Source organism: Suricata suricatta, chromosome 10 (assembly GCF_006229205.1).
Source record: "Suricata suricatta isolate VVHF042 chromosome 10, meerkat_22Aug2017_6uvM2_HiC, whole genome shotgun sequence".
Taxonomy (NCBI): domain Eukaryota; kingdom Metazoa; phylum Chordata; class Mammalia; order Carnivora; family Herpestidae; genus Suricata; species Suricata suricatta.
Window position 1 is genome coordinate 78,702,828 of NC_043709.1, and position 27,383 is coordinate 78,730,210.

The following is a 27,383-nucleotide window of genomic DNA, read 5'->3' on the forward strand; positions in this document are numbered from 1 at the left end:
TGACATAGATGCCTGGGTGGCTCAGTCAGTTAAGCATCATTCAGCTCAGATCACTGAGTTCAAGCCCCACGTTGGACTCTGTGCTGACAGCTCAGAGCCTGGGGCCTCCTTTGGGTTATGTATCTCCCTCTTTATCTGCCACTCCCCTGCTTGCGCCCTCTCTCTCTCAAAAACAAAAAAAGTGATCACTTTGTATGGTGACAGATGGGAACTGTACTTATCATAGTATTTTGTAATGTATATTATTGTCATTTGGCTATATACCTAAAAGTAATAATGTGTATTAACTATACTTCAGTAAAAAAATTAAAGAATGTTTAACAACTTTGAAAAATTTTAATTTTATTGTTAAATAAAAACGAGCAGAGGGGCACCTGGGTGGCTCAGTCGGTTAAGCGTCTGACTTCAGCTCAGGTCATGATCTCACGGTTCATGAGTTTGAGCTCAAGGTCAGGCTCTGGGCTGACAGCTCAGAGCCTGGAGCCTGCTTCAGATTCTGTGTCTCCTCTCTAACTCCGCCCCTCCTCTACTCATGCTCTCTCTCTCGCTCTCTCTCTCAAAAATAAACATTAAGAAAAAGCAGATAACTAATCAAAATAACATCATCCGATTAACACACATAAAGGTTGACTGTATATATACTAAAATGAATTCCAATAGTCAATGGTAATTATCAGTCAGTGGTAGAATTATAGGCAATTTTATTTTATACCACTATAAAACACTTGCATATTTTCCAAATCTTCTATGATAAAATGTGTCAGTTTTACAATCACACATACAAAATGCTACTTTACAATAATGTATTATAATAATTCTTACTCTTTAAAAAGTATTTCTTACCCTTAAAGTTACTACTCGTGCTTTGGGGTTTCTAATCGATGGTCCTGCTGAAACATAATCAGCTGTGTCGATTTCAATGGGAAAATGCTTCTCACATTTCTCATCACTGTCTAGTGCAGCTGGCCATTCAGTGCAGAAATCTGAGAATTAAAAAAAATTATCTCAAGTAAAGTTTTGCAACTAAATTCTCATTACAATGTAGGTGACCAGACAAAACCAAATTATTGAGGGAGAGGACTCTCAGGTTACATAAAATGAAGGAACAGATTGTCCTCTGCACTTTACAAACACCTCATCATTCCTCATCCCTTTTCTTCTTCAAAGAATCCTAATTAGGGAATGTAATTAGAGGAAGGATTCAGAGAGTTCAGGTCTGGTGGTGAGCAGGAAGTTTGGTTAAAGAACTGTGACTTGATGTAAGTTTATTATAGCTTTGCACATGCCTGTTACGGGACAGTTAATTCCTCCTCACTAACTAAAAGCGAAGTTCACAGAGCTCAGAGCATTGCTGTTTTTGAAAAAAGCAACAGCTAACTGTAATTCACTCCCAAATGAAAGTTACTAAGGGTCAACTGAAGGGGACTGAGAGCAGCTCTGAAAAAGCTCTTAAAGGAAACTGAGACACGACTGACATTCTTTCAGAAACTGAGCTGGCCTCCAACTGAAACTGGTGCAAATGCCTACGACATTCTTAGACCCTTAACAGTAATTCATGTCTCCTGGATGTGACTTCTGTGACAATGGGGCTAAACGGGAAGAGGAAGAGACTTGTCTATATTCAGGAAAGACAGCTAGCCCCAAGTAGAGGTGGGACTGACTCTAGAACGGGGCTACAAAACAAGTGCTAAGCGCTGTGAACAAGAACACCACACCATGTATCTCCACAGCACAGAGGGATACACTCAGGTCTCAAATGCAGGGACGGAGATCTAAAAGGAAAAGAGCTCACGGCCTCCTGCAGCTATCCGTATCAAAGGACTCCAGAAGTAGGCAGTTGGTTTCATTTTGCCCTATTCCTATAACGTTAGTGTAGCAGAGGTTTCTCAGCTTGAGATAACTTCTGACACTATCAGGTTCCCTTCAATGGAAATTTCATTCATTCATTCATTCATTCATTCATTCATTCTCCTTCTTTTTTTTTTTTTTTTTAAGTTATTCTGAGTAAGAATAAGAGAGGTAGGGGAGAGAGAGAGGGAGAGACAGAATCCCAAGCAGGCTCCATGCTGCCAAGCACTAAGCCCAACATGGGACTTGATCCCACAAACTGTGAGATCATGACCTGAACCAGAATCAACAGCCAAATGCTTAACCAACTGAACCACCCAGGAGCCCCACATAACCCCATTCTAAGAATATCTCGAAGTAATCAGTTTCTTATGTCAAACACAGAGGCTTTCTCAAAAAAGCAAGACTGTAGGAAAGGCTGGTCACAGTCACAGGCACACACGGGAACTCTTCCATATGATGATTTAAGGGACAGTAAAAAGTACTTTGTCAATAACATTTCCCAGAGTTAACAATTTTCTTATAGCAGGTACTATATTTAGCTCCCATTTAGGCTTTAATATCAGTCAGCAAAATGTCACTGTGGGTTTCAGAGACTCTCCGAGGTCTGCAACTAAATATATGTTAGCAAATTAACATTCCTTAAACACTCTGCTTAAAAGAGCAATACTGAGACCCTTTGAGGGGAAAGAAGTATCTCTGCAATTAAAAGCATTGACATTTAAATAAAATGAAAAGAGCCAAGATTACTGAAGTTAAATTTCATTCCCATCATGGACTCATTCCAATATCCCGCACTATAAGATGCAACACTGCCAAGCACTTTATAAGAGACTAGTTTGGAGAGTTTTATGAGTGCTTGGGTTTGTACTGTGTCCTTTATTATTTTTTTTTTTTATAACTTTGACTAAGACATTTCAATAACCAGATAATAATTACAACTTTTAAATGACTGGATTATATGTCTAAAAAAACACAGCCAACTGGAAAGTACATAATAGACCCCTATTCATCTGATAGGTAGAGGAATAGACTAGACTTCAGAAGACCTTGGTTTTTACTTAACTTCTGCCACTGATTATTAAAAGTTTTGGTAAATTACCTAACTTTCCTGTGCTTCAGATTTTCCACTTGCAAGTTAGATATAAAATCTGAACTGACCTACTTTGAAAGAAAATTGAGAAGAAATATTTTAAAAAGCCTTTGAGTTATTTGGAAGATACACTTTAAATCTAGAAGCTGGCAAAAATGTAAAGACAAAATTAAAGAAAAATTAAAGCACTTACTTAAACACATAAAATATAATGCTACTCTTCTGAATGTGTTATATGAAAGCCTTTAAGAATTATGAAGTATTTTAGAAATTCTTCATTAAAAAACCAGTTGTTAGATTAGAATGCGTATTTTAAAATAATGTTTAAAAAAGAGAAAAATGAGATTTATCACAGTGTAATACATTCCTCAATTGGCTTCACAAAGGATCAAAGAGTGATAGATGACTTGTGCCAAATGGAGCACAGATTTGGAATAGTGATCAGTGTCACTCTATCACCAGGCACTAATTAAAATAGAAACCTACAATCTAGGATAAAAATGCATCCTAATACCCCAAAAGAGAAGACCACATAAATGAAAGGACATAGAAGAAATTTTTCTTCCCTCATTTCAAGAGTAAAGTCATTATTCCTACTTTTTAAGACTTCTTTATCTCTTCCTCATATTTTTTAATAAAAGGCCCTTCCAAAAGTTCCAACTGCATTATAATCACGATCACTAAACTATTTCTCCTTCCAGCATTATCAGGTTGCCTGCAAGGAGTTTTTAGATTTCATTTTCACTCCTGAAAAGTCTTAACAAGTATATTGAGCATTTTTACATCTTGCTGTTAATTAGCATGGATTTAAAACTTCACCCAAAGGTACTAACCTTTGAATTAAACTATACAACCAATCACTAACAGCTGTGAACTAAAACAATTCAAGTGTGTTTACTCTTTCTGCCTGTAGTCCAATGCAAACTAGATTAGAAATTAAATCATAATATGTATAGCATTATGAAAACATGCATAAAACTATGAAAAAAATTTCTTTGCTTTTACCTCTATGCTTGTGGGAAGGAAAAAGTAAGTGAAATTTATTTCTATCTAGAAATCAATAAATACAGTTCAAATTAAATAATTTAGAACTAGAGATATAACCATGTTATGGTGATTAAGTCTATCTTATGTATGTACACAATATGCATATGATACTATATTATATAACCATATATATATATATATAATAGAGAGAATATATAGTAAACATTAGAAAGAGAGAATATACAGAAAAGTAAGTAAATATGTTCTATGCTAGTAATTATCAGACTTAAACAGTGATTAAAAGAACACTTCTGAAATAAGGGGCCAGATGGGAAAGAAGAAATGTAAGATTACTGCTTTTCATCATCAGCTTTTCTACTACTTGATGTTACCACATCTATGTTTTACTTACTAAGTTATTATTTTAAACAATTTCTTCAAGATAACTTTCTCTCCAAAGTATCTGATTACTGACTCTGCTGACTCAGCATCCTTCTACATGATCTTCAGTTTGGATTATACTAATTTGTATCCATTGGCAACACTGCAATATTTTCTTCAGTCTTTTCATGTATGTGCTGCCTATAATGCAACAAGAAGTCCCTAACCTGCCTAAGCAAGGACTATGATTTCTGGTTTTATCTGTTATTCACAGCCACTTGTAGACTGGTTGACAGAAAGGAAAGAGGAAGAAAGGCAGGAAGAAGTTTGCAGATTTGACATTTTCACTGAAAACAACTTGAAAATTTTCCTAAAAAAAAGGAAAAACTAGCAATGACCCAGAATATAAGGCTATTTAGTATATTAAAAAGGAGATTTTTTCTTCCATCTTTATTGAGATATAAGTGACATAAAACATTGTGTAACGTATATAATGTGTTGATTAGATATACCTACATATATTGCAAAGTGATTATAATCATAACACTAATACGTGTATCATGTAATTATCATTTTTGTGCTAAGAACATTTAAGATCTACTCTTAGCAATTTTTCATTATATAATACAGTATTAATAACTATAACCACTATTCTGTACATTAAATCCCCAGAATGTACCATAAAACTGGAAGTCTATAATCTTTGACCAACATCTCTCTTTACTCCACACCTCTCAGTCCCTACTATTTCTGAGGTCAGTTTTAGATTTCACATGTAAGTAAAATCATAAACTGTCTTTGTCTTATTTTATTTGGCATAATTCCCTCAAGTTCCATCTATGTTGTCACAAATGGCAAGAAGTCCTTCCTTCTCATAACTAAATAATATTACACATTTCTTTATCCAATCACCAACTTAGGTTGTTCTCGTGTCTTGGCTGTTGTGAACAATGCTGCAGTGAACATGGGAATGCAGGTATCTCTTCAATACCATGTTTTCATTTCTTTTGATACTCACTCAGAAGTGTCATTGCTGGATCACACGGTAGTTCTAATTTTAATCTTTAAAGCAAACCCCATAGTATGGGTTGTACCATCTTACATTCTTAGCCAACTGTACGAAAGGGTTTCACTTTTCTCCACATCCTCACCAACACTGTTACCTTTTGCCTTCTTGATGATAACCACTTCTGGTAGGTGAAGGGTAACAGCTCCTTGTGGTTTGACTTGCATTTCTGTGATGAGTGACGTGGAGCATCTCTTCATGTGTCACTGACGATCGCTAGGTCTTTCTTGGAAAGATGTCTATTCAAGTCCTCTGCCCATTTTTTAATCAAATTATGTGGACTCTTTTGGTGTTATATAAGTTCTTTATACATTTTGGACATTAACTTTCCAACAGATACATCATTTGTAAACACCACCTCCCATTCAGTAAGGCTGACTTTTCATTTTATTGATGTTTCCTTCATTGAACAAAAGCTTTTTATTTTGGTGGTCTTAATAGCTTATTTTACTTTTATTTCCTTTCTTAAGGAGACATATCTAGAAAAATACTGCTAAGGCCAATGTCCAAGACATAACCACCTACGTTTTCCTTAAGGAATTTTGTAGTTTTAGGTCCACATTTATATCTCTAATCCATTCTGATTTAATTTTTGCATATGGCATAAAGTGGTCCAGTTTCATTCTTTTGCATGTAGTTGTCAGGTTCATTCTTTTGCATGTAGTTGTCTAGTTTCCCCAGCACCATTTATTGAAGAGACTGTCTTTCCCCCACTGCATAATTCTTGCCTCCAAATCAACTGACCGTTATAAGCATGAGCTTATTTCTGGGCTCTCTATCCTGTTGCATTGATTTATGTGTCTATTTTTGTGCCAATTATCATACTGCTTTGATTACTACCACTTGTAGTATATCCTGAAATCTGAGCCTGTGATACCTCCAGCTTTGGTCTTTCTCAAGATTGCTTTGGCTGGTCAGGGTCTATTGTGGTTCCATACAAATTTTAGGATTCTTTGTTCTACTTCTGTGAAAAATGTTGTTGGTATTTTGATAGGGACTGTTGTATGTTTCTAGAAATTTATCCATTTCTTTTCGGTTGTCAAATGAGTTGGTAAGTAATTGTTCACAGTAGCCCTTATGATCCTTTATATTTCTGAGATATCAATTGTAATGTCTCCTCTTTCATTTGCATTTATCTCAGGCATCTTTTCTTGGTGTGTCTAGTTAAAGGTTTGTGTATGTTGTTTCTCTCTTTTCAAAAAACCAGCTTTGAGTTTCACTGATCTTTTCTCTTGCCTTTTTAATTTGTACTTTTGTTCTATAGTCCCTTCCTTCTACTCCCTTTGGACTTAGATCTTCTTTTTCTAGTTTCATTAGGTATATATTAGGTTGTTTATTTGAGAACTCTTTTTCTTAATGTATGCTATCAACTTCTGTTTTAGAACTGTTTTTGTTACATCCCATAAGTTTGGGTATATTCTGTTTCCATTTTTATTTGTCTCAAGATTTTTTTAATCTTTCTTTTGACTTTTTCTTTGAACAATGGTTGTTTAGGGGCATGTTGTTCATTTTCCATATATTTGTGAATTTCCCAGCTTTCTTGTTATAGATTTCTAGTTTTTATACCAGGGTGGTTAGAGAAGATGCCTGATATGACTTCAGTATTTTAAAATTTGTTATGACTTGTCTTGTGGTCTCCCTGTGATCTATCCTGGAGAATGTTTCATGTGTGCTTGAGAAGAAGGTGTGCATTCTGGTTCTGTTGGATGGAATTCTGTAAACATCTGTTAAATACATCTGGTCTAATATATAGTTTACATCCAGTGTTTCCTTACTGATTTTCTGTCTGGATGACCTATCTATTGTTGAAAGTGGTATACTGGAGTCCCCGAATGTTGTATTGATATTTGTTTCTCCCTTCAGTTCTGTTAATACTTACTTTATATATATGTGCATAAACATTTACAGATGTTATATTTTCTTGATAAACTGACCCTTTTATCATTAGAAATGGGATTCTTATGTTCAAAGTCAATATTAATTACATATACTAAAACAATCACTTACCTTTAAGAGCTTCACAGTGCTTTTTAATTGCTACGGGTGTCAAATGCAGAAAATTGGGGATCTAAAATGGAGAAATGCAAAGGATAAATTAGCCTAATTCAAAAATATAAAAGACATTTTTTTCCTAAAACTAAATCTTAAGCCCAACGAACTTTGTAATAAATAAAATGTAGTTTTTACAATATTAATTCTATTTCATGTATGTTGTGAATTCAGGAAATGAATTCCTTGAAATATAGATTCATGATGTATCTTATGATGACGATGGTGGGGAAAAAATAAATGCTGTTTTTATATACTCTTCCTGCCATAAATCTATAGATATACATATATTCATTATAAAATTGGAAGGATTAAGAAATTTAATCATCCTAACCCCCTGGAATGCACAGCACAGATTATATTTCCACTTTGTACTATATATATACTATACACTCGATTCTTAAAAAGAATGGCATGCGTTAAATCTTTGGATTTTTATGTTTATTAAAATACCATTCACAACTATTAGCATTATTACAGATATATTCCTAGCCTCTCTTACCTAGTGAGATTCTCCAAAGACCTTTTCTTTAAACTAAGTTCTCTTCTTTCATTTGAAGAGAAGGTTACTTTTCTCGATGTCTGTTTTCTTGTAGCTCTTGTAACATTCACATTTCCAGGTTTCATTTACTCATCATTAGCAAGAGACAACTCCTCCATGTTACCACCTCATTTTTTATCATCACCTTTCAGCAAAAATTTCTTTTGTTTTTTAAGACTCTCATATATATGCTAATTGAAATGTCAGAAAAAGACATGGTGTGTCAACCACACTTCAGTAAAAAAATAAATAAAAAGAAGAAAAAGACCCATAGTGGAAAACATAGCTCACCAGTGACGACTATATATAACAGGAACCATCTAAAATATGGATTGTCAGGATAAGCGTACTCATATTTTCTTTAAAAAAACTTAACAGTTCATAAAGCATGACAGATGCTACCAACTGAAGAATTTAATATGATATATTTTGCTTCAAGAAATAAAGAAGCTTGAGGACTATAACAATATTAAATAATATTTTATCTTTCTAGATAGAAAGTTTTAAAATCTCTTTTTAAAAAATTTCAGGGGTGTCTGGGTGGCTCAGTCGGTTAAGTATCTGACATTAGCTCAAGTCAGGATCTCACAGTTCGTGAGTTAGACCCCCGCATCGGGCTCTGTGCTGACAGCTCAGAGCCTGGAGCCTGCTTCAGATTCTGTGTCTCCCTCTCTCTCTGCCCCTCCCCTTCTTGCACTCTCTCTCTCAAAATAATAAATAAACATTAAAAAAAAAGTAGATTTGAGCCCCCAATTCTCAATCTCAAATTAGGTTATTTCACTTTCCTTAGTTCCACTTCAAAGATGCAAGACCAAAAAGACATAATAGAAAAGAAAAAGCTAAAAGGAAAGCCACTGGACCAATTAATTACATTCTTAAATGCCTAGGCTTCTTTGACTCTTCTTTACCATGGATAATCAGAATATATCATCCATTATTAACTGAAAAAAAATTTAAACTAAAATACAATAAGCTGCTACATACTGAACCTTGGGTACAAGGCAGGGAAGGTATGGGGAGAGGCTCAGCATTTATTTATTTATTTATTTATTTTTAATTTTTTTAAATGTTTACTTATTTTTTAGAGAGAGAGAGAGACAGAGCATGAGCGAGGGAGGGGCAGAGAGAAAGGGAGACACGGAATCCGAAGCAGGCTCCAGGCTCTGAGCTGCTTGAACTCACGATCAGTGAGATCACGACCTGAACCAAAGTTGACGCTCAACCCACTGAGCCACCCAGGTGCCCTGATAAAATCACATTATTCTTCAGCAGTTCAGTTTGCTCATTTATGGTTTAGAGTGATGAACAATGAAATAATACACTTAAAATTGTATATATACATATACACAAATAATACGTAAAAATCCTATATACAATCGGTCGAATGCTTCAAAAAATGTTGATGTTGTTCTTAAGTTTTTCCACTCATATGAGCTTCTGCCAATAGGTAACACAGAAAGGACAAGCGTCATCAACATTCAGCATCTCTTAGGTCTCTTCTTAAGTTTCCGCTTGCACATCACTTTATTGTATTTCTTCCTCTTTTTACGAAACCATTGGTTTATCTGTTTTACTGTCATGTTAAATTCAAATGCAAGTGACTGGCTGTCTCCTATGGTGGGGCATTTGTTTAACTTAAATGTTGCCCAGAGAGTGTCCATGAGTGGTTTACTGACTAATCTTTCCTGGGGCTGTTCCTCAGTTTCCTCTTCCATTTCTTGGTCCTGTTCCTGTTTCTCTTCTACTTCCTCTTCTTTTTCTTCTCCTCTTTCTTTCCAATTTTCCTTTCCCTTTCTTTCATCATCATTATGATTCTTACTTGATTGCTCTGGATTTCCATCACAAAGCACAGCTGGTTCTTTCTGTATCACAAAATTCCAACTTGCTGATTTTGTGAAGTTGTCATGAGCTTGCCGATGTAGGTCCATGACTGTTTTCTCTCCTAGATGCTTTGCTTGAGGTTTAGAGATAAAACAATTCTCAGCACCAGACAGTTTTATCTAAGAGAAGTCTTGAAGTATCAGGAGCTTTTGAAGGGTCAGGAGTCCTCTCCACCTGGAGAAAGCTTTCTTCTCATGGTTTCCAGGACACCATCCTTTCCTGAGGTTCCTTCTGTATCAGTGGCTGCTCCTTCAGAGTTTTCTTTATTCCTTCTCTTTCCTCTCACCTCTCCCCAGCCTTGGTCCTGTGGAGTCACTCACGATTAAATCCCAGCATTTATTTAGATGTAAGTGTCAGTCAATAACACCGCAACTTGTCTTACCTTTAAAAGTTCTAGATTTCCCTCCTTTGCCATGGGCACCCCCCTTTTGACTGGATAACCCATTCGAACAGGAAGAGGCACAGCAGAGGGTTTAAATGGTGCTGCAACAGGATACACACTGGGCCAGTCCAGGTCAGCAGTCATTTTCTCTGTCCTAGGAGGTAATGCCTAAGGAATATGAAATATTAAATTATAAACAGTATAACAATTGTGAAATATAATATGTAAGTATATAAATGATTCTAATATATAATGTATAAAGTTATTAAACATTAAAAGCTAAATATTTTAAATATGAACATGGTCTTCAATATTCAAGCAAAAAACTGCAATTTCTTGAAATGTAAGCAGAATCGCAACCTTCATAAAATCTGACCTCTTACAAAGCTGCTGCTATTCAAGTGAAAAAACACCAAACCTATCTTTTCGCAGTTTCTGCAAACCCTCTGGCAAGGATTCCCTTTAACAGCACATGTCCTTTACTAAAAATTTCTTGCTATGAATTTTCTTAGATGTTTACCAAACTTCTAACGTTTTGTTTGTGAGAGAGTAACAACATATTTTTTTTTAATGTTTATTTTTTTTGAAGAAGAGAGAGACAGAGTGTGAGCAGGGGAGGGGCAGAGAGAGAGGGAGACAGAATCTTAAGCAGGCTCCAGGCTCTGAGCTGTCAGCACGGGGCTTGAACTCACAAGCTGTGAGATGACCTGAGCTAAAGTCAGACGCTTAACTGACTGAGCCACCCAGGTGCCCAAGAGTGACAATACATTCAGAAATTCACATCTTCCTCAACTTACAGTGGTTAATGTCCTGATAAACCCATCCTAAGCTGAAAACACCATAAGCCAAAAATGCATTTAATACACCTAACCTACCGAGCAAGCTTAGCCTAGCCTGTTTTAAATGTGCCCAGAACACTTAAGTCTACATTTGGGTAAAATTATCTAACACAAAGCCTATTTGATAACGAAGTGTTGAATATGCCATATAATGTATTGAACATTGTACTGCAAGTGAAGAACAGAATGGTTATACGGGTACAGAATGGTGGTCAAGTGTACTTACTTATGCTCACGAGTGTGTGGCTGACGGGGAGCCACAGCTCACTGCCACCCCCCGAATCACGAAGTTTTGTGCCATATAATGCTAGCCCAGGGAAAGATCAAAACTCAAAATTCCAAGTACAGTTTCTACTGAATGTGTGCTGATTTCCAGCACTATAAGGCTGAAAAATTGTAAGCTGAACTGTGGTAAGCAGGTGACAGCCTATAGATTTTAGGACTTCTTTGATGGGAGTCAGTACATGAAGGGACACTGAAAATTTGGAAATAAAGGAGGTAAGAAATGAATAAAAAGAACTTGGAAATAAGTAAATTAGGGTTAAACCAACTGAATAAATACATAATAAATTATGACTCTTGTTCAGAGAATAGTTATGTGATAGTCAATCACATTAACATACACATATTTTTTTTTAAAAACTGTATTCATTAGAAGGGGAGGCCCAGCAACCTTAAGTTAGGTTTAAAGAAACAAAATTTGGCAATGCCCAACAAAGCAGTATCAAAATCAGTGCAGTGTACATCCTGGAATCAGGGAATATTCCTGTGAAAATAACTACTCCAGATAATTATAATTTGGTGCCATTTAGCCATTTAACTTCCATTTAATAATATGCCTCTGTTCCCACTCCATACTCAGCAAGTGACCTAATAATTTGGATTCTTCCATAGAGTTGCCTATAGGGTGAAACCAAACTGGTTAGATTAATACACACATCCCAGGCTTCACGATTATTAAAGGCAGCATCAAAAATTATTCTACATTCTAGTTTATATACCTATTTCCTGGGAGTATATGAGTGAGCTCACTTCTCAAAGATAATCCATTCTTGGGGTACTGACAAAACCAGTCGAAGACTACAGCCAAGGCTCTGGCAGTCACCAGGTAAACATCCCCTTTTGAAAGCCTTGCTGGGCGGCTTCTGCCTCATCATGAATATCTGTCTCATCTTAGAACTTCCGAAACCATTATGATAGTATATACTAGAGTACATTAATTGTTTACCTTTCTCCTCAGTGGTCTTTCATATCTGGATGTTCTGCCTGTTGTACCTAAAAGACAACATAACAGTTACAGAGAACTCTACAATGTAGACTTGTTCAACCCTGATGATGATCCTATAACTCTCAGATAATTTCAGGTATTCAGTAATACAAAAATGAAACAAAAATCCATTTTCTGAGCTCTGGGACTAACTCATCTTAATGAAAATGACAAGTCAGAAATCGTTAAGAAAATTCCAAAGCTATTTAAATATAAAGTGTACTGTGATTGAAGATATAGTGAATTTATCATCTAATGAAATATTTTCAATAAATTCTAAGTCATAGTCAAATAAACTCACTTTCTCAAGTTAAAACATCTAGTTAGAAATAACTATGTTGCATCTTTAAAAATAACTGCATTGAAATTTTTTTTAATGTTTACTGAGAGAGAGACAGAGCATGAGCAGGGGAGGGACACAGAGAGAAGGAGACACAGAGTACAAAGCAGGCTCTAGGCTCTGAGCTGTTAGCTCAGAGCTCAGTGTGGGGCTGGAACTCATGGACCATGAGATCATGACCTGAGCCGAAAGTCAGATGCTTAACCAACTAAGCCACCCAGGCACCCCCAGAACTGCCAATGTTACAATAATGCCAATAATAACAAAACTCATAGCCATTCCTAATAAATCATGTAACTGTAGAAGAGGGCAAATTACTTACATATAGTATATACCTTTCAAAATATTACCTTATCCCTCTCGAAATAAATGTTTTGCTACATTATAGTAATAATGGCTCTAATTATTCAGCACTTTCACATGCCACATATTATGCTACATGCTTTTCACTCTTACCTCATTTAATGTTATTGTTCACAATACTGTAAGTACTACTTATTTGGAGGCCATTTAGAGCCAAGAAAACTAAGGATCAAAGAGTTAGGGTGACAACAGCATAGCACACAAGACTCTATACTCCAAACCACTTCCACCTCTAACTTCATCTCCCTTCACAAGGTCCCACAGCTACACTGAACTTCTAGTACCAGACCCTTTGGACTTTCTCCAAACTTAATGTTCTCTCTGTCTGGAATGTGCCTCTTTCCCCTCTGGCTTCTGTCCCCTTCCCCCTCCTCATCTCATTCTTTTTTTTTAATTAAAAAATGTTTATTTACTTTTTAGAGAGACAGACAGACAGACAGACCATGAGCAGGGGAGGGACAGAGAGAGAGGTAGACAGAATCTGAAGCAGGCTCCAGGTCTGAGCTGTCAGCTGAGTCTGACGTGCGGGCCTCGAGCTCATGAACTGTGAGATCATGACCTGAGCTGAAATCGAATGCTTAAGCAACTGAGCCACCTAGGCACCCCTTGATCCAACAAATTCTGTAATAGTAATTCATTTATTCGCTCAAAAATCATTTCAATGATACTGTGTACCAGAAACTGAGAAAGCAGCAATGAGCAAGAGAAACACAGACCCTGCTCTCACAGAATGTAGTTTGTCAAATAATTATTAATCAAATAATTTCAATAAAGTCATAAATATTAATAGCAACATATAGCACGGGATCAAACAGTGAATTAGTTGGGGAAATCTCCCTGAAGAACTGGAATTTAAGGTAAAATCTTAAGGATGAACAGGAGGTAACCCTGGGAACAGGCAAATGAGAAGAAGTGTTCTATGGAGAAAGAGGAAATGGAAAATCAATGTTAAAAAATTCAATATGGCTGAAACTTAAGAACCAAACAAAATGCACTGAGAAAAGAGGCTGGAAATATTTAATAGGCACCTCAACTGTAACATATCATTGATAGAGCTCTTGATATCTTCTTCCAGTCTTCTCAATCTCTGTAAATAGTATCTCCATTCATCCAATTGCTCAAGACAAAAATCTAACCTGCTTCCTGGCCCTTTTCCTCATGACCCATATCAAATCCACCAATAAGTCCTCTGAGCTATACCTTCAAAATATATCCCACATCCAACCACACCACCTTCTCTATTACCTCAGTCTAACTCACTATCGTTTCATTTGGACTACTGCAATAGCTTCCAAACTGAATTGGATTCCACTCTTCTGTGCCCCCCTCCCCCAAGTTAAGTCTCCACACAGCAACCAGTGATCTTTTAAAAGTATATATTACACTGTATCACTTCCGTGTTCAAAATGTTCCAGTGTAATCCCAAACTTATAATAAAATCCAAGTCAAATGCCTAAAAGCCTGTGTGAGATCAGATCATTACTTACCAGTCTCCTGTGTTCACTCACTTCCAAATTGACTTTCTTTCTGTTCCTTGATCACACCCCTAAGCTCATTTTCATTTCTGGGCCTTTGCATTTGCAGTTCCCTACACACCCCCACACACCCTCACCTCCCCCACCCCCACACCACCATGGGCTCTGCTCAAATGTCACTTCTCTAGGGAGGTCTTTCATGACTACCCAATCTCTTCCTACTCTATAACCAGTACTCTGTCAATCTATTATTCTCAATACCCTGCTTTATTTTTCTTCATAGCACTAATCACCACCTGACGTTGTACTGATAGTTTTGTTTGTATACAGATTTCCTAAAAGAAGGTAAACGTCATGAGGTGAGAGACCTTGCTACATCCCTGTCTAACACTACCTTGCACACAGTGTAGTAGGAATAAGAAACCTAATAAAAGAGCCAAGCATTACGAGTATAGAGTCACTCTGACGAGTTAAGGAATTTATCACATCTTAAGCAAGAGAAACCTTTTCCAGATTTTTAAAAATGTTTTATTTATTTTTGACACAGAGAGAAAGAGCATGAGAGGGGGAGGGGCAGAGAGAGAAGGAGATACAGAATCCGAAGCAGGCTCCAGGCTCTGAGCTGTCAGCACAGAGCCTGACACGGGGCTCGAACACAGGAACGTGAGATCTGACCTGAGCCGAAGTTGGAGGCTTAACCCACTGAGCCACCCAGGCGCCCCCCTTTTCCAGATTTTGGACAAGGGAGTGGCAAGGTTAAGATTCACTTTTTGAATACTTCCCTCTGGTTCCAGAGAGAAGTCAACGTAGGAGAGCGAGAGCAGAAACAGGGAGCAGTAAAGAAACTACTGTAGAAGTGAGAGATGGTGGCCTAAACGGTTGGTTATAAAAAAAAATTAGAAGATGCTTTAGAAGGTACCACGGATATCACCTGGTGAATGACAGGGCAGGCCCCCTCTTTGACAAAGCTTTCCATGACTCTTGTGGGCTCTTCCTCAGTACCCCTCAGTTACTCTATTCATGCTTCCATTACGGCACCTCATACTGCATAGTATGATTCCGTTAACATATCTGTCTTTTCCACGGGCTCCTCCAAGGCAAAAAAGATAACTTGAATGAAGGTCATCTCAATAATGCCTGTTGAATGAAGGTCATCCACTTGGTGGCATAGCTAAGGCTGGAATTCAGAGTTGCAGTTTGTTCCGGAACAACTGTATGCTTCTCTTAACGTTCGGGAAAACTCGTGGTTCAATACTGCCCAACAAATACCACCGAGCACCAGAAACTAGAGGGACCCCGTGCCAATGGCCGCGCAGGGGAGCACCAGAAAGTGCGGCTCACTGGGGAGGTAGGGAGCGAGCTCGCTACGCCCAGAGCACCCAGAAGCAGATATGAGCGACCCCGGCGACCCCGGCGACGAGGTCAGACCCACACCTGCGGCTTTCCTACCGGGAGGAGCAGAGGCAGGCTAGCGGAGGACGTACCGGCTTTCCCCCGGGCGGCGGGCCTCTGCCCCGGCGGCGGCCATCACGGATTCGGTGTGCCGCCCTCTCTCCTCCCCCAAAGCCCGGAGGCGACGCAACAGACACTCACGCGGGCTTCGTGTCGCAGAGCGGGTGGCCGGAGATACAGCGGTGCAGAAGGCACGCAGGGTCGTGGCCGCGGGCTGCAGAGCCAGCCCCGCGGGGAGTGTGGCGGCAGCCATGGCGGCGAGGACGGCAAGCCGGGTGGGACACGCGCAGCCTGGAGTAAAAGGAGGGCGGCCGCCACCGCGCAGGCTCGCCGGGCTTGCCCCGCCCCTAGGGGGAGGGAACAGAAAACACGTGGGCCTGCAAAGTCTGAGAGTGAGCTGTTCTAGATTTAAAATGTTGTCAAGGAGATAACCCCCAGGTAGGAAGAAGTAATGAAAAGAAAACAACAAGGTTGAAAGTGAAATGGAAGCAGTCAGTCCAAAGACGACCGTAAGGGATGAGGGAAATGTGGCTTAAAGAGGGCAAATGTGGTCAGGGTGGGATTTCTGATGGCCCAGTTGTCTGGCAGTTTACCTTAGGGCCTTGCTCCTTTGCAGTTGTTGCGTTTTTACATTTTCTTGGTTTAAAGAAGCCTTGAGCCGGTGCCTGAGATAGAGTGCAAAGGGCAAGGCAGTATCTGATAGTAGTTAAATGGATGGCGTCGAGCCAGACTACTTGAGTTTCAAACTTGACTTCTTTTTTTCTTGGCTGGGATGATCCTAATCAAGTTAATACATACAAAGCCCTGGGGCGCCTGTGTGCTTCAGTCTCTTAAGCATAATTAAGCATCCGACTTTGGCTCAGGTCCTGATATCCAGTTGGTGAGTTCAAGCCCCACATTGGGCTCTGTGCTGACCACTCAGAGCCTGGAGCCTGCTTCAGATTCTGTGTCTCTCACTCCCTCTGCCACACCTCCCTGCACGCAGTCCCTCTCTTTCTCTCTCTCTCTAAACATTAAAAAAATTTAAAAGATATTTATGGAAAGCTCTAGGTGAGAGATTAGCATACAGTGAGCATCCTGTGTGCATAGTCTAAAACTGTTAGGAATGATTTGATTAGCTCCTTTGTAAATCAGGTTACAATTACAAAGTCAGAACCCAGAAAATAATGGTCATTCTTTAAATGGATTCTCTTATTTTCAACCCTATCCTAGTTCTATAAATGGGTGTAGATATGTGTCTGTAGAGAACTCCAAGGTCTTCCTGCCTCAAGGCATCTTGGGTTGGAACCTGTTTTGACAACCTCTACCCTAAGATGGATTAGCATACAGCCCTTAGTAAAATTATCCTCTATTTTTTAAAAATAGGTACTATATTTACTTTTTATTTTTTTAATATTTAGTTTTTTAATGTTTTTATTTATTGAGACAGAGAGAAACAGAATGTGAATGGGGAGGGGCAGAGAGAGAGAGGGAGACACAGAATATGAAGCAGGCTCCAGCCTCTGAGCTAGCTGTCCGCTCAGAGCCTGATGTGGGGCTCGAACCCACAAACCATGAGAGCATGACCCTAGCTGAAGTCGGATACTCAACTGACTGAGCCACCCAGGCGCCCCTGGGTGTACTATAATATTCAATCAAAGTACAAAGTACAAAATTATAAGATGAAGAATGACTGGGAACAAACACGACCAACTCTGGGTAAGCATACCCAGTAGAGCAGAGGTATGCAGGTACCTCAGAGTACTGGGTGCAAGCATTCAGCGTGCTGTGGTCGTCAGTCAGTATTGGGTGGAGGGGATAACTGGCATGATAGGTACAACTATTTGTGATAATCATCCTCCTCATCTTTTCTGGCCATCCCATAATTGCTCCAAAGCAGAGGTACAGTATATTAGGTGTACTTGGGTCCTAGGGCTGCTGTAACGAAGTACCACAAACTTGAGTGACTTAACAGAAATTTGTTCCCTCACAGTTATAGATGCTAAACATGCAATCTCCACGTGTGTTGGCAGGGTTGGTTTTGTGAAAATTAGTAAAAGGTAATCTCATTTAAAATGAAGTCAAGGGGCACCTGGGTGGCTCAGTCAGTGGAGCGGCTGACTTCGGCTCAGGTCATGATCTCCTGGTTCGTGGGTTCGAGCCCCACATCAGGCTCTGTGCTGACAGCTGAGAGTCTGGAGCCTGCCTCAGATTCTGTGTCTCCTCCTCTCTCTGCCGCTCCCCTGCTCGCACTCTTTTTCTCTTTCAAAAATATATAAATATTATAAGTTTTTTTAAAAATAAGGTGTAAGTTCCTTCTGGAGGTTCTGAGAGAGAATCTGTTGATGCCTCCCTCCTCACTTCTGATGTTTGCTGGCAGCCTCCGTAGACACGGGACTCCAGTCTCTGCTTCTGTGTTCGCATGGTATTCTACCCCCTCCTCCATTTTTAAGATTAAAAGCATGGCCTTTTAGTCAGAGAGATAGAAGCCTCAAATCCAGGCTCTGTTTCATTGTGATCTGGGGAAAATCCACCTAACATGTCTGAGGTTCAGTTTCATGGAAAATGGGAACAAAAATACTTCCTCAAGACTGTTGCCATTAAGTAGTTACATTTTAAAAAGCAGAATATAAATAGTGGCCATTGGAATTAAGCCCAGGGTCAATACAGCAGCCGTTTTTGCTTTCTCCAGTTTGTATGTTTTAGTATGATGAAGTGCAAGACCTATCCCATACAAATTTAGGGACAAAAGAAGTATGAATCCTCATAGAATTAGTTTATATTCAGAGATTTCTCAATTTCTGAGCAAGAAGTTGAGTCTTGGGTCCTCAATCTGCCTTCCTGTGTTTTCTTTTTGTTTTACTGTCTCTCTAAGACATTAGTGGACAGATATGACCAGAGTTAGAGAAGCTACAGAAATAGCAATCATTTTCCTAAGCGTCACGTACAATAAGGTTCATTCTATATTAAGAGTTAACTCATTTGTAATGCTGTCGACAGGCAATAATAATGTCCCATACAATGTAAAGAATAAAGCATGTAGTGGTGCATGGGTGCCTGAGTTGGTAAAGCATCCAACTCTTGACCTGGGCTCAGGTCATGATCTCACAGGTTTGTGAGTTTGAGCCCCACGTCTGGCTCTACACTGACAGTGCAGAGCCTGCTTGGGATTCTCTCTCTCTCTGTTTCAAAATAAACAAACAAAACAAAGACTTAAAAAAAAAAAAAGAATAAGGCATGTACATAGGAGTCACTAAGAATTACATAATTTTTCAATTGGAAACGTACTTCAAAGTGCACACACTTATGATAAAAATCTTTTCTTCAGCTTTCATGACCAAATAATCCAACATATTGCAGAAGACAAACTGAATGTGGGCATGCAACTCACACTTAGAAGAACCCCATGCTTGCCTTAGTGTTCTGCTGTCCCTGTCTTGAAGTTGTTGACAATTAAATTTTTTTTATTTATTATTTTTGAAAGACTGAGGAGGGAAAGGGCAGAGAAGTGGGGGGTAAGAGAGGGTCCGAAGCAGACTCTGTGCTGATGGCCGAGAGCCCGACGTGGAGCTCAAGTTCACAAACTCTGAGATCATGACCTGGTCCGAAGCCAGATGCTTAACAGACTGAGCCACCTGGTGCCTCCAAATTATCGACAATTTCAAAACAAAGGGCCCCACTTTTTCAGTTTGTATGCGGCTCACAATTTATGTAGCCAGTCCTGTGTGGAATAATTTTAAACATTAAGGTTTTTTATAATGCGTTAAATTTAAACCGTAGATTAATCTGATGACTTTCTGTCAGAGAAGTTTTGGTCAAAACTAACTTCTGTATAAAAAGTGAGTGAACAGAGTATGTTTACTCACAAGTGTGGTGAATAGACAATATCCAGTTACAGGAATGGACCTTACAATCTAAATATCCATCAAAATAGTATTGCTTAAATATATTAAGGTATATACATAGGACACAGAGTACTACTGGGACTCATGGAAACCTAATCCTGACTGCACATCAGAATTACCTCAAGACATTTAAGAAAATTTGTCTAGACCTTCACTCTGAAGCACATTGGGTTTTTGGTTGTGTTTTTAAGTTTTCCAAGTGAATCTAGTATGTAGGCAGGATTGAGAACCACTGATGTCAGCCTTAAGGAGGATTGAGTGGCTATAAATCCATTAGCATGGAATATTGTCCAAAACATATAGTTGTTTTAAAAAATGCAGTTATGGATCATATAATTCCATTTGTGTAAAATATTTTTAATATGCAGTACATTTCTGTAAAGTAACGGCAAACTGGAGGGAGTGGATATGGAAAGAGGTAAGATTTCTGAAGCCTTAACTTTGTATACTTAAAAAAATTTTTTTTTTACATTTATTTATTTTGGAGAGACAGTGACAGAGCACAAGTGGGGGAGGGGCAGAGAGAGAAGGAGACAGAATCTGAAGCAGGCTCTAGGCTCTGAGCTATCAGCACAGAGCCCAACATGGGACTCGAACCCACGAACTGTGAGATCATGACCTGAGCTGAAGTAAGCCACTTAACCGACTGAGCCACCCAGGCACCCCTTAACTTTGTATACTTCAGTACCTTTTTACAGCAAAATACACATTAACAATTGTTTTTTGATGTTTATTTCTGAGAGAAAGAGAGAGAGACAGAGTGTGAGAGGGGAAGGGGAAGAGAGGGAGACTCAGAGTCGGAAGCAGGCTTAGGCTCTGAGCTGTCAGCACAGAGCCCAATGCGGGGCTCAAACTCATGAACCGTGAGATCATGACCTGAGCTTAAGTCAGATGCTTAACTGACTGAGCCACCCAGGTGCCCACAAAATACACATTTAAAAAAATGTACTATATTTTAAATCAGCGAAAGCTTCATATTTTTATTCTCATTATAAAATAATAGGGCATCTGGATGGCTCAGTTAAGTGTCTGACTCTTGACTTCAGCTCAGGTCATGATCTCACGGTTCATGGGTTTGAGCCCCATGTAAGGCTCTGGATTGACAGTGTGGAGCCTGCTTGGAATTCTCTTTCCCCTTTCTCTCTGCCCCTCCCTCCCTTCCCCCTCTGTCTCTCTGTCTCTGCCTGAAAATAAACAAACTTAAATATAAATATAATCTTTAGAAAGGCATGGTAAGCCTTTGATTTATATCTTCCAGCTGTTTAGAACATGAATATTTACAGTTTATATTAGAGTCTTCTAAATTTTCATCAGCTTACAATTTAGTATAGAAAATGTCACAAGCATTGTCTCTTTTGTATTAGTTGAATTAATTCCCATTTACAGATAAGAAAACAAAAAGTTAAGTCACCAGACTCTGCTCTTAAGATAATTCAACTCAGGGGCACCTGGGTGGCTCAGTCGGTTAAGTCTCCGGCTTTGGCTCAGGTCAGATCTCACGTTCGTGGGTTCGAGCCCCGCATCAGGCTCTGTGCGGACAGTTAGCTCAGAGCCTGGAGCCTGCTCCTGGTTCTGTGTCTCCTTCTCTCTCTGCCTCTCCCCCTCTCATGCTCTGTCTCTGTATCAAAAATAAATAAAACATTAAAAAAAAAGATAACTCAACTCAAATGAATTCAATTCAAACTACATCTGCTTTCAAGCTGAAGATTGTTTTTACTGGACTAGCCACTTTCTTGATAGCTTAGTCTACACAGCACTGCTACAGATAGGGGTCACTCTATGTCAGGGAAACATTAATTGGGTATCCTAACCTTCCAGGCACATGTTATTTCTTCCTTTGTATATATCCTTAATGTTTAAGAAATTTGGAAATACAGCATTCCAATCGTGATATATTTCATATCCTCCATCCAATCATCAGCAAACTCTGTAAGCTTTACCTTCAACTCTTCCTAGATCTGACCTTTTCATCCCTCCTCCTGTACCACTTTGATCCAGACCACCCTTTTCTCTCTCCCATGGGCTCTGTTTTCACTCTTTCCTCCCTACAATCTAGTCTCCACCCAGCAATCAAGTGAAGTTTTTGAAGTTCAAACCAGATCAAGGCATTTCTCTCCCTTTATCACTCAGAATAAAATCAAGTCCTTTCAAGTATGTCACATCAACTCCACTCCTGTTTCAGGCCCTTTGCCTTTGCAGCTCTCTAAGCCTAGAACATTCCTTACAGTACTTCTAGAATTCTACCCAGGCTTTTAAGCAAAGATGGTTTTTATAAGTGAATACACTTTACTTACTGCAGATGTGAAACAAATGTTAATCATCATTACAAGCAATTGCTATGGGGGTCACTGTGTTTAAATTCTAGAGAAACCTGACACTCAAGTGAGTCCCCAAGTGAATCCCACTAAGATCCTTGGTGCACAGAGAAAGCAGCCGGGGATGAGCTGGGAGCAAAGGCAGAGCTTAGGGGAAGAGAGAACAATGAGGTTTTGCTTAGGGGTCCTGCATTGAAACTGGTACTGTAATGTAAAAAGTAATTAAACCTGTTCTGTGGTCCGTGAGAATGCCGGCCCGGCACCGCCTCACCCCACCCACCTTCCACCCACAGCAGTAAAAATATATTCTACACTTTCAAGTTCTAGGCCTATTATAATAAACAAAGACACAAACTGTAAGGGTGACTTTATTATCCCCTCCTCCCATTTTTATTACTGAGTAGAGGAAATCGTAACTGTCCCCTGCAACGCCGGCAAGGTTTTTCCTTGCTTTAGTCATGACGTTATAATGTTTTGACCCAGGTGGTCATTTTCATTCAATGGAGGGTGGGTAGAAAAAAAAAAATCCCATGCTCGGATGATGCAAGTGGACGAGTTTGCCTATTAGAATAAAATACCTTTTCTTTTTGTCTTACAGGCCAGTCTCATTGCGCACATCCAGTTCAGGGGATGCTGATATAAACCTTGCCCACCTCTCTCAGCCCATCTTTCTTACTCAGACAGTGCCCCAGCAGCTCTCTGATGGAGACACAGTCCTCAGTTTCCAGGACAAACCGCGCCACGGCCTTCGCTCCTGGCAGATGGCCCCTCGCCGGCTCACTTTTGACGCTGTCCAGGACAACGCCCCGGACGTCTTTGGGCTTTCCCGGCACACCAAAGATGATGAACAGGCCCAGGCAGTCCTCTCCTATCAAGTTACAGAAGCCGTCCAGCTTATCAAATCGACTCCTCTTCCTGGAAGCCTCTTCTGGCCTGGATTCTGGATGTGAGGAGGCGCAAGGCATAGACTCCAAAGGAGGAAGAGTGGACATCTGCAGAGTCTGCACTGCCAGCTGCAGCCGTATTTGCTTATCGGACCCCCAGAAGGTCCAAATCCAGTCCGCCCCAAACAGCACCGCTTGGTGCTTGGACATCCTGGTGGTGGTGAGCCACTCATCGACCCCCTTGTCGTGGCAGAAAGTGACAAAGTGGACTAGGAAGATCTCGTTCAGAGTGTTCGCAGCTGGGCACAGGTTGCTCAGAGGATCTTCGAATCCGAGATAGTCCTTCAGTTTCTCAGCTGCATGGACTATTGCCTCGCTGACCACCTCGCAGACGCTGAAAACCTCTCTGGTGTCTTTCAGAGCCAGCTGTTGTGATGGTTTCTGCCCCATGCTCTCCGCGCCCGTCAGTCCTGCTTCCAGAGATCTCACACCAGGCCCTCATCCAGAGCGACGCCTTTTTCAGATTAAAGATCTTACAACGAAGTCCCATCTGGTGATGTGGCCCCCGTTTTCTGACCGTACATTTATGTGGGGTAGCTAAGCATATCTGCACACAGCTAAACAAACACACTAGGTCTCCCTGTTTGCCAATGAGGCGTGTTGTATTCACACAGACTCCTGCCGGCTTATTAAGTTGGAGATAATTAACCTGCACCAAAAACAGCTGTTCCTCTCTAGTTCTAGTCACTCGACTTTTAATATTTGGCGAACTCTTTCCAAGATAGGTTTCTATTTTCAAATTTTACTTAACTTAAAAATAGTATTCAGTTTTTTAAAGAACCATACACCTCCTTCTATACACCTAACATCTTCAACTTTGCTGGTGAGTCATTTCCCTTTGCTTTTCCGATGACCCCTCTACCAGGATTCCTCACCCCCAGCCCAGCAGCCTGTTTCATTTCATACAGAAATTCCTCCAAGTCCTCAAATTTCTACCTGTTGATACATGCTATAACCCTCCCCTCAATGAATGTATGGGAGTTTGTGAATTATAAAGCATTTGTGTCACTGTTCTCTATACCAGAAAGAAAGCCTCGTGGGTATTCTGAACAAAGAAAATAAGGTAACAGACAATAAAAATGAGGCAATTGCCAATTGACTTTATTTCTTTTCATATGATAATATCAGAAGTGTACAATATTTTGTAAATAAAATATATATCGTCAAAAAAATCTTAACTTCATCACATATCATCAGTTATGTTACACTGTCCTGAATAAAGAATATTTGGCATCTATAACAGTCTCCTGGTACTTTTTAACCAGGTTTCAATAAACAATTGGTTTTCAAATGGTGACAGATGTTCACCTTAAAATAAAACACTAATATGTAAGAGTCCGATACAGTTACAAACAATGACTAGTAGGGAGCAAAAGATAATTATTAGCATCAAATCATTTTAGTAATGAATAAACAGCAATTTAGTTTGACAGCGATTTAGTTAGCTTGTTGAGAAGCTTGATAACCCGCTAGTAGCTTGCGCGGTCACACCCCTGACGTTGGCAGGGAAACGGGCCGCTGCTCGCCCCATGCCAGCTTGTGAAAACCTGTCTTTCCCAAGTTGGCGATAAGAGAAGTGATATAGTAGTGAATAAAATACAGAACAGTGTTTTTAAATACCCCTTAAAAAGTGATAAACACAGCTATTTCTTGATAAATGATATTTGGACCCTGTGCTATCGAACAACGTGAACTACATTTTCTTATCCCAATAAAGCCATTATAAAACTCATTTTTGTAACCTCAGAGTTACTGAACTCTGAGACAAAATGTTCAAATAGTCAGCTTCTTAAAAAAAATCCCATTCATTGAAAGCCTGAGAAATGTACAGTTCATAACAAAGTAGACTGTTCATATTTTGATGTAATGAACTATTTAGCAAAGAGGAAAATACGAAGCTTAATACTGTAAAGGTTTTTGTTTTGTTTTGGTTTCTTCAGAAATCATTTCTTTTTCTACATTTTGGGGGAACTCCTGAATGCATTCAAGTCAGTATTTAAACTCCCTGGAGTTCCTCCTTTGCAGGTAACAGGATCCAAGACTAAGGTTGAACTTCTAAACTCTTCAATAATTTCGTGATGTGTCATCAAAGAAGGGGTTTTTCAAATACACTAATTTAGTCGGGATGATCAACAGCGTTACAACTCACTTGTGGAGAAGGACTGACCATCCCAGCCTTTCCATGAAACCAGCTGGTCCATGAAAATTCTGATCACTATGGTTGCTTTTCACCATCTGCTTTATGTCACAAGATACAATTCTGTTTTCTATGTACTAAATATATACACATATTTAGAAAAATATATAAAAAAGGACCACAGGAGGCAAGTGGAGGTGAGGCTGGCACTTAGCGGGCACACTGAAGGCTTAAAGAAATTCCACCTATTGATTCTGAAAGCAGAGGATGCTCTGCTTTCATGGCTGCAGTGCTGTCACCCGAGCGGATGTGACAGAATCACTCGCAGACTACTGCTTCCTGCTTCCCACACCCTGCACACTGCGAAGGGGAATGGTGACACGACACCAAAACACTCACATTAAATGCAATACTTTAAATATAATATATCACAGATTTGTACATTAAATAGAGGAAAAACGATTATCGTCTCATTCACCAGTGTCTCATTTTTCATGGCATCTTCAGAACGGGCATGGACCCCCTGCTTTCCGTTTCCACTTCCACACGAGAAGCTGGAATTACAGACAATATACAACCTGCTGCTTGTTATGCGCTCCGTGAGGGTTTGTGAAAGAAGGTGGAGAAGGGGCTCCTCCTGCTCATCGAGGGCCGTGGGTTAAACGTTGGAGTCTTCGTCGGTGATGCTGGCACTGGGGGAACGGGCGGCGAAGTCTCTGAACATGTCGTCCTCCTTTAACATGTGCTGGGAAACAAGGAGACAGGCGTCACATACACTGGGAGCCAAGCGCTCAGAGCTACACATCCTCCATGAAGCATGGAGTCCTTTGGGACTTAAACATATCTTTGAGAATTAACATTTTAAATTCATTTCATAGACTTACTGTTAGATTATTGATGCCTTCGGAGAATGCACCTATCTGTCTCACTGTCCCTTCTGAATCTTCCATCTGCAAAGAACATACCATAACATGACCTCATTTGCACAATTTCAAAGAACGCATAGCAAAGTGAGCAAAAGTCTAAGAAGAAATAACGCAAGTCATATTGAATGGAATGGGAGCAACAGAACACTTCTCTCTTTTTTTTAAATGTTTGTTTATTTTGAGAGAGAGAGACAGAGGGAGGGGAAGGGAGAGGAGCAGAGAGAGAGAGAGAGAGAGAGAGAGAGAGAGAATTCTAAGCAGGCCCCATGCTGCCAGCACAAAGCCCGATGTGGGGCTCAATCCCACCAACCGTGAGATCATGACGTGAGCAGAAAGCAAGTCAGGGGCACCTGGGTGGCTCAGTCAGTTGAGCATCTGACCTCAGCTCAGGTCATGATCTCATGGTTCTTGAGTTTGAGCCCCATATTGAGCTCACTGCTGTCAGCACAGAGCCAGCTTCAGATCCTCTGTCTCCCTCTCTCTGCCCCTCCCCCACTTGTGCTCTCCTGAAAATAAACAAATGAACGGAAAAGAAAAGAAAAGAAGAGAAGAGAAAAAAGAAAAGAAAAGTCAGATGCTTCACCAACAGAGCCACCCAGGTGCCCCACAACAGAACATTTCTGATGAAACCTCCTTTCATTACTGTAACTGGACATTAAATACTAGATGAAACAGTACTGCCACATTTGGCCCAGTGCTCTGATGTTGACAATGACACCAAAGCACTGGTGTTTATTTATTTATTTTTCCCCCCACTGGTCAGCTGAGTGGTTTATTTATTTATTTTTTTTACACAATCAGATTTTAATGAAACTGCCAAAGGAAAAAACAAAGCATGTAGGTAAAGTAGTAAAGTAAGTTATTCATAGCTCTAGCTATTAATAGTATCTCAGTAATGGTCATTTTCAAAAGTCCAGGCAGTAAACTGATAGGTCATTGAGTTTAGTAGAGTTCCAGGCCAATGGGACTGCTCTCTCATCCCCAAAAAGCAAACCAGAAAATAAATGAGCAGCCTTATTAATAAAGAACATCTCCTAATACAATGACCAAGTCACTTTCAACTTAAATATTTCTTTTTTTTTCAAGCTTCAATAGTAAATATTCTGCTACTATATATTAAATACTGCATGGTTTGCCCAAGCTAAGATGAAACCACATCATGAATCAATTAGCATTTTGCATTTTCTTTCATTATCTACTCAAAGTCATGCCT

General features: G+C 39.6%; 3 protein-coding genes and 1 pseudogene across 15 annotated transcripts in view; all 4 read right to left on the reverse strand.

Annotated features, from left to right (window-relative positions):
• MRPS35 (mitochondrial ribosomal protein S35) overlaps nucleotides 1-16,256 on the reverse strand; it is a 44,478-nt gene extending 28,222 nt beyond the window's left edge. Inside the window, exons 1-5 of one of the 2 annotated variants that reach the window (XM_029953387.1) lie at nucleotides 16,106-16,256; nucleotides 12,296-12,342; nucleotides 10,229-10,396; nucleotides 7,383-7,443; nucleotides 844-983 (exon numbers count right to left, since the gene is read on the reverse strand). In XM_029953387.1, the coding sequence (XP_029809247.1) occupies nucleotides 844-983; nucleotides 7,383-7,443; nucleotides 10,229-10,396; nucleotides 12,296-12,342; nucleotides 16,106-16,217 (528 nt within the window). In that variant the 5' untranslated portion in view covers nucleotides 16,218-16,256. Of the gene's footprint in view, nucleotides 1-843; nucleotides 984-7,382; nucleotides 7,444-10,228; nucleotides 10,397-12,295; nucleotides 12,343-15,996; nucleotides 16,072-16,105 lie in introns of those variants that run through there. The other variant, XM_029953388.1, reaches the window with a different exon arrangement.
• On the reverse strand, nucleotides 9,228-10,136 carry LOC115303577 (annotated as a pseudogene).
• Nucleotides 16,257-22,761: 6,505 nt separating the features above from the next.
• Nucleotides 22,762-23,604, reverse strand: REP15 (RAB15 effector protein). The gene has a single exon (XM_029953390.1). It carries the CDS (start codon nucleotides 23,495-23,497, stop codon nucleotides 22,787-22,789), a length of 711 nt encoding a protein of 236 aa, XP_029809250.1. The 5' UTR covers nucleotides 23,498-23,604; the 3' UTR covers nucleotides 22,762-22,786.
• Nucleotides 23,605-24,181: 577 nt separating this feature from the next.
• The window catches only part of PPFIBP1 (PPFIA binding protein 1), a 172,197-nt gene continuing 168,995 nt past the window's right edge, over nucleotides 24,182-27,383 (reverse strand). For all 12 annotated transcript variants that reach the window (XM_029953376.1, XM_029953385.1, XM_029953384.1 and 9 more), the window contains 2 exons: nucleotides 26,129-26,194; nucleotides 24,182-25,989 (listed from right to left, as the gene is read on the reverse strand). In XM_029953376.1, coding sequence (XP_029809236.1) covers nucleotides 25,903-25,989; nucleotides 26,129-26,194 — 153 coding nt within the window. In that variant the 3' untranslated portion in view covers nucleotides 24,182-25,902. The remainder of the gene's footprint in view (nucleotides 25,990-26,128; nucleotides 26,195-27,383) is intronic.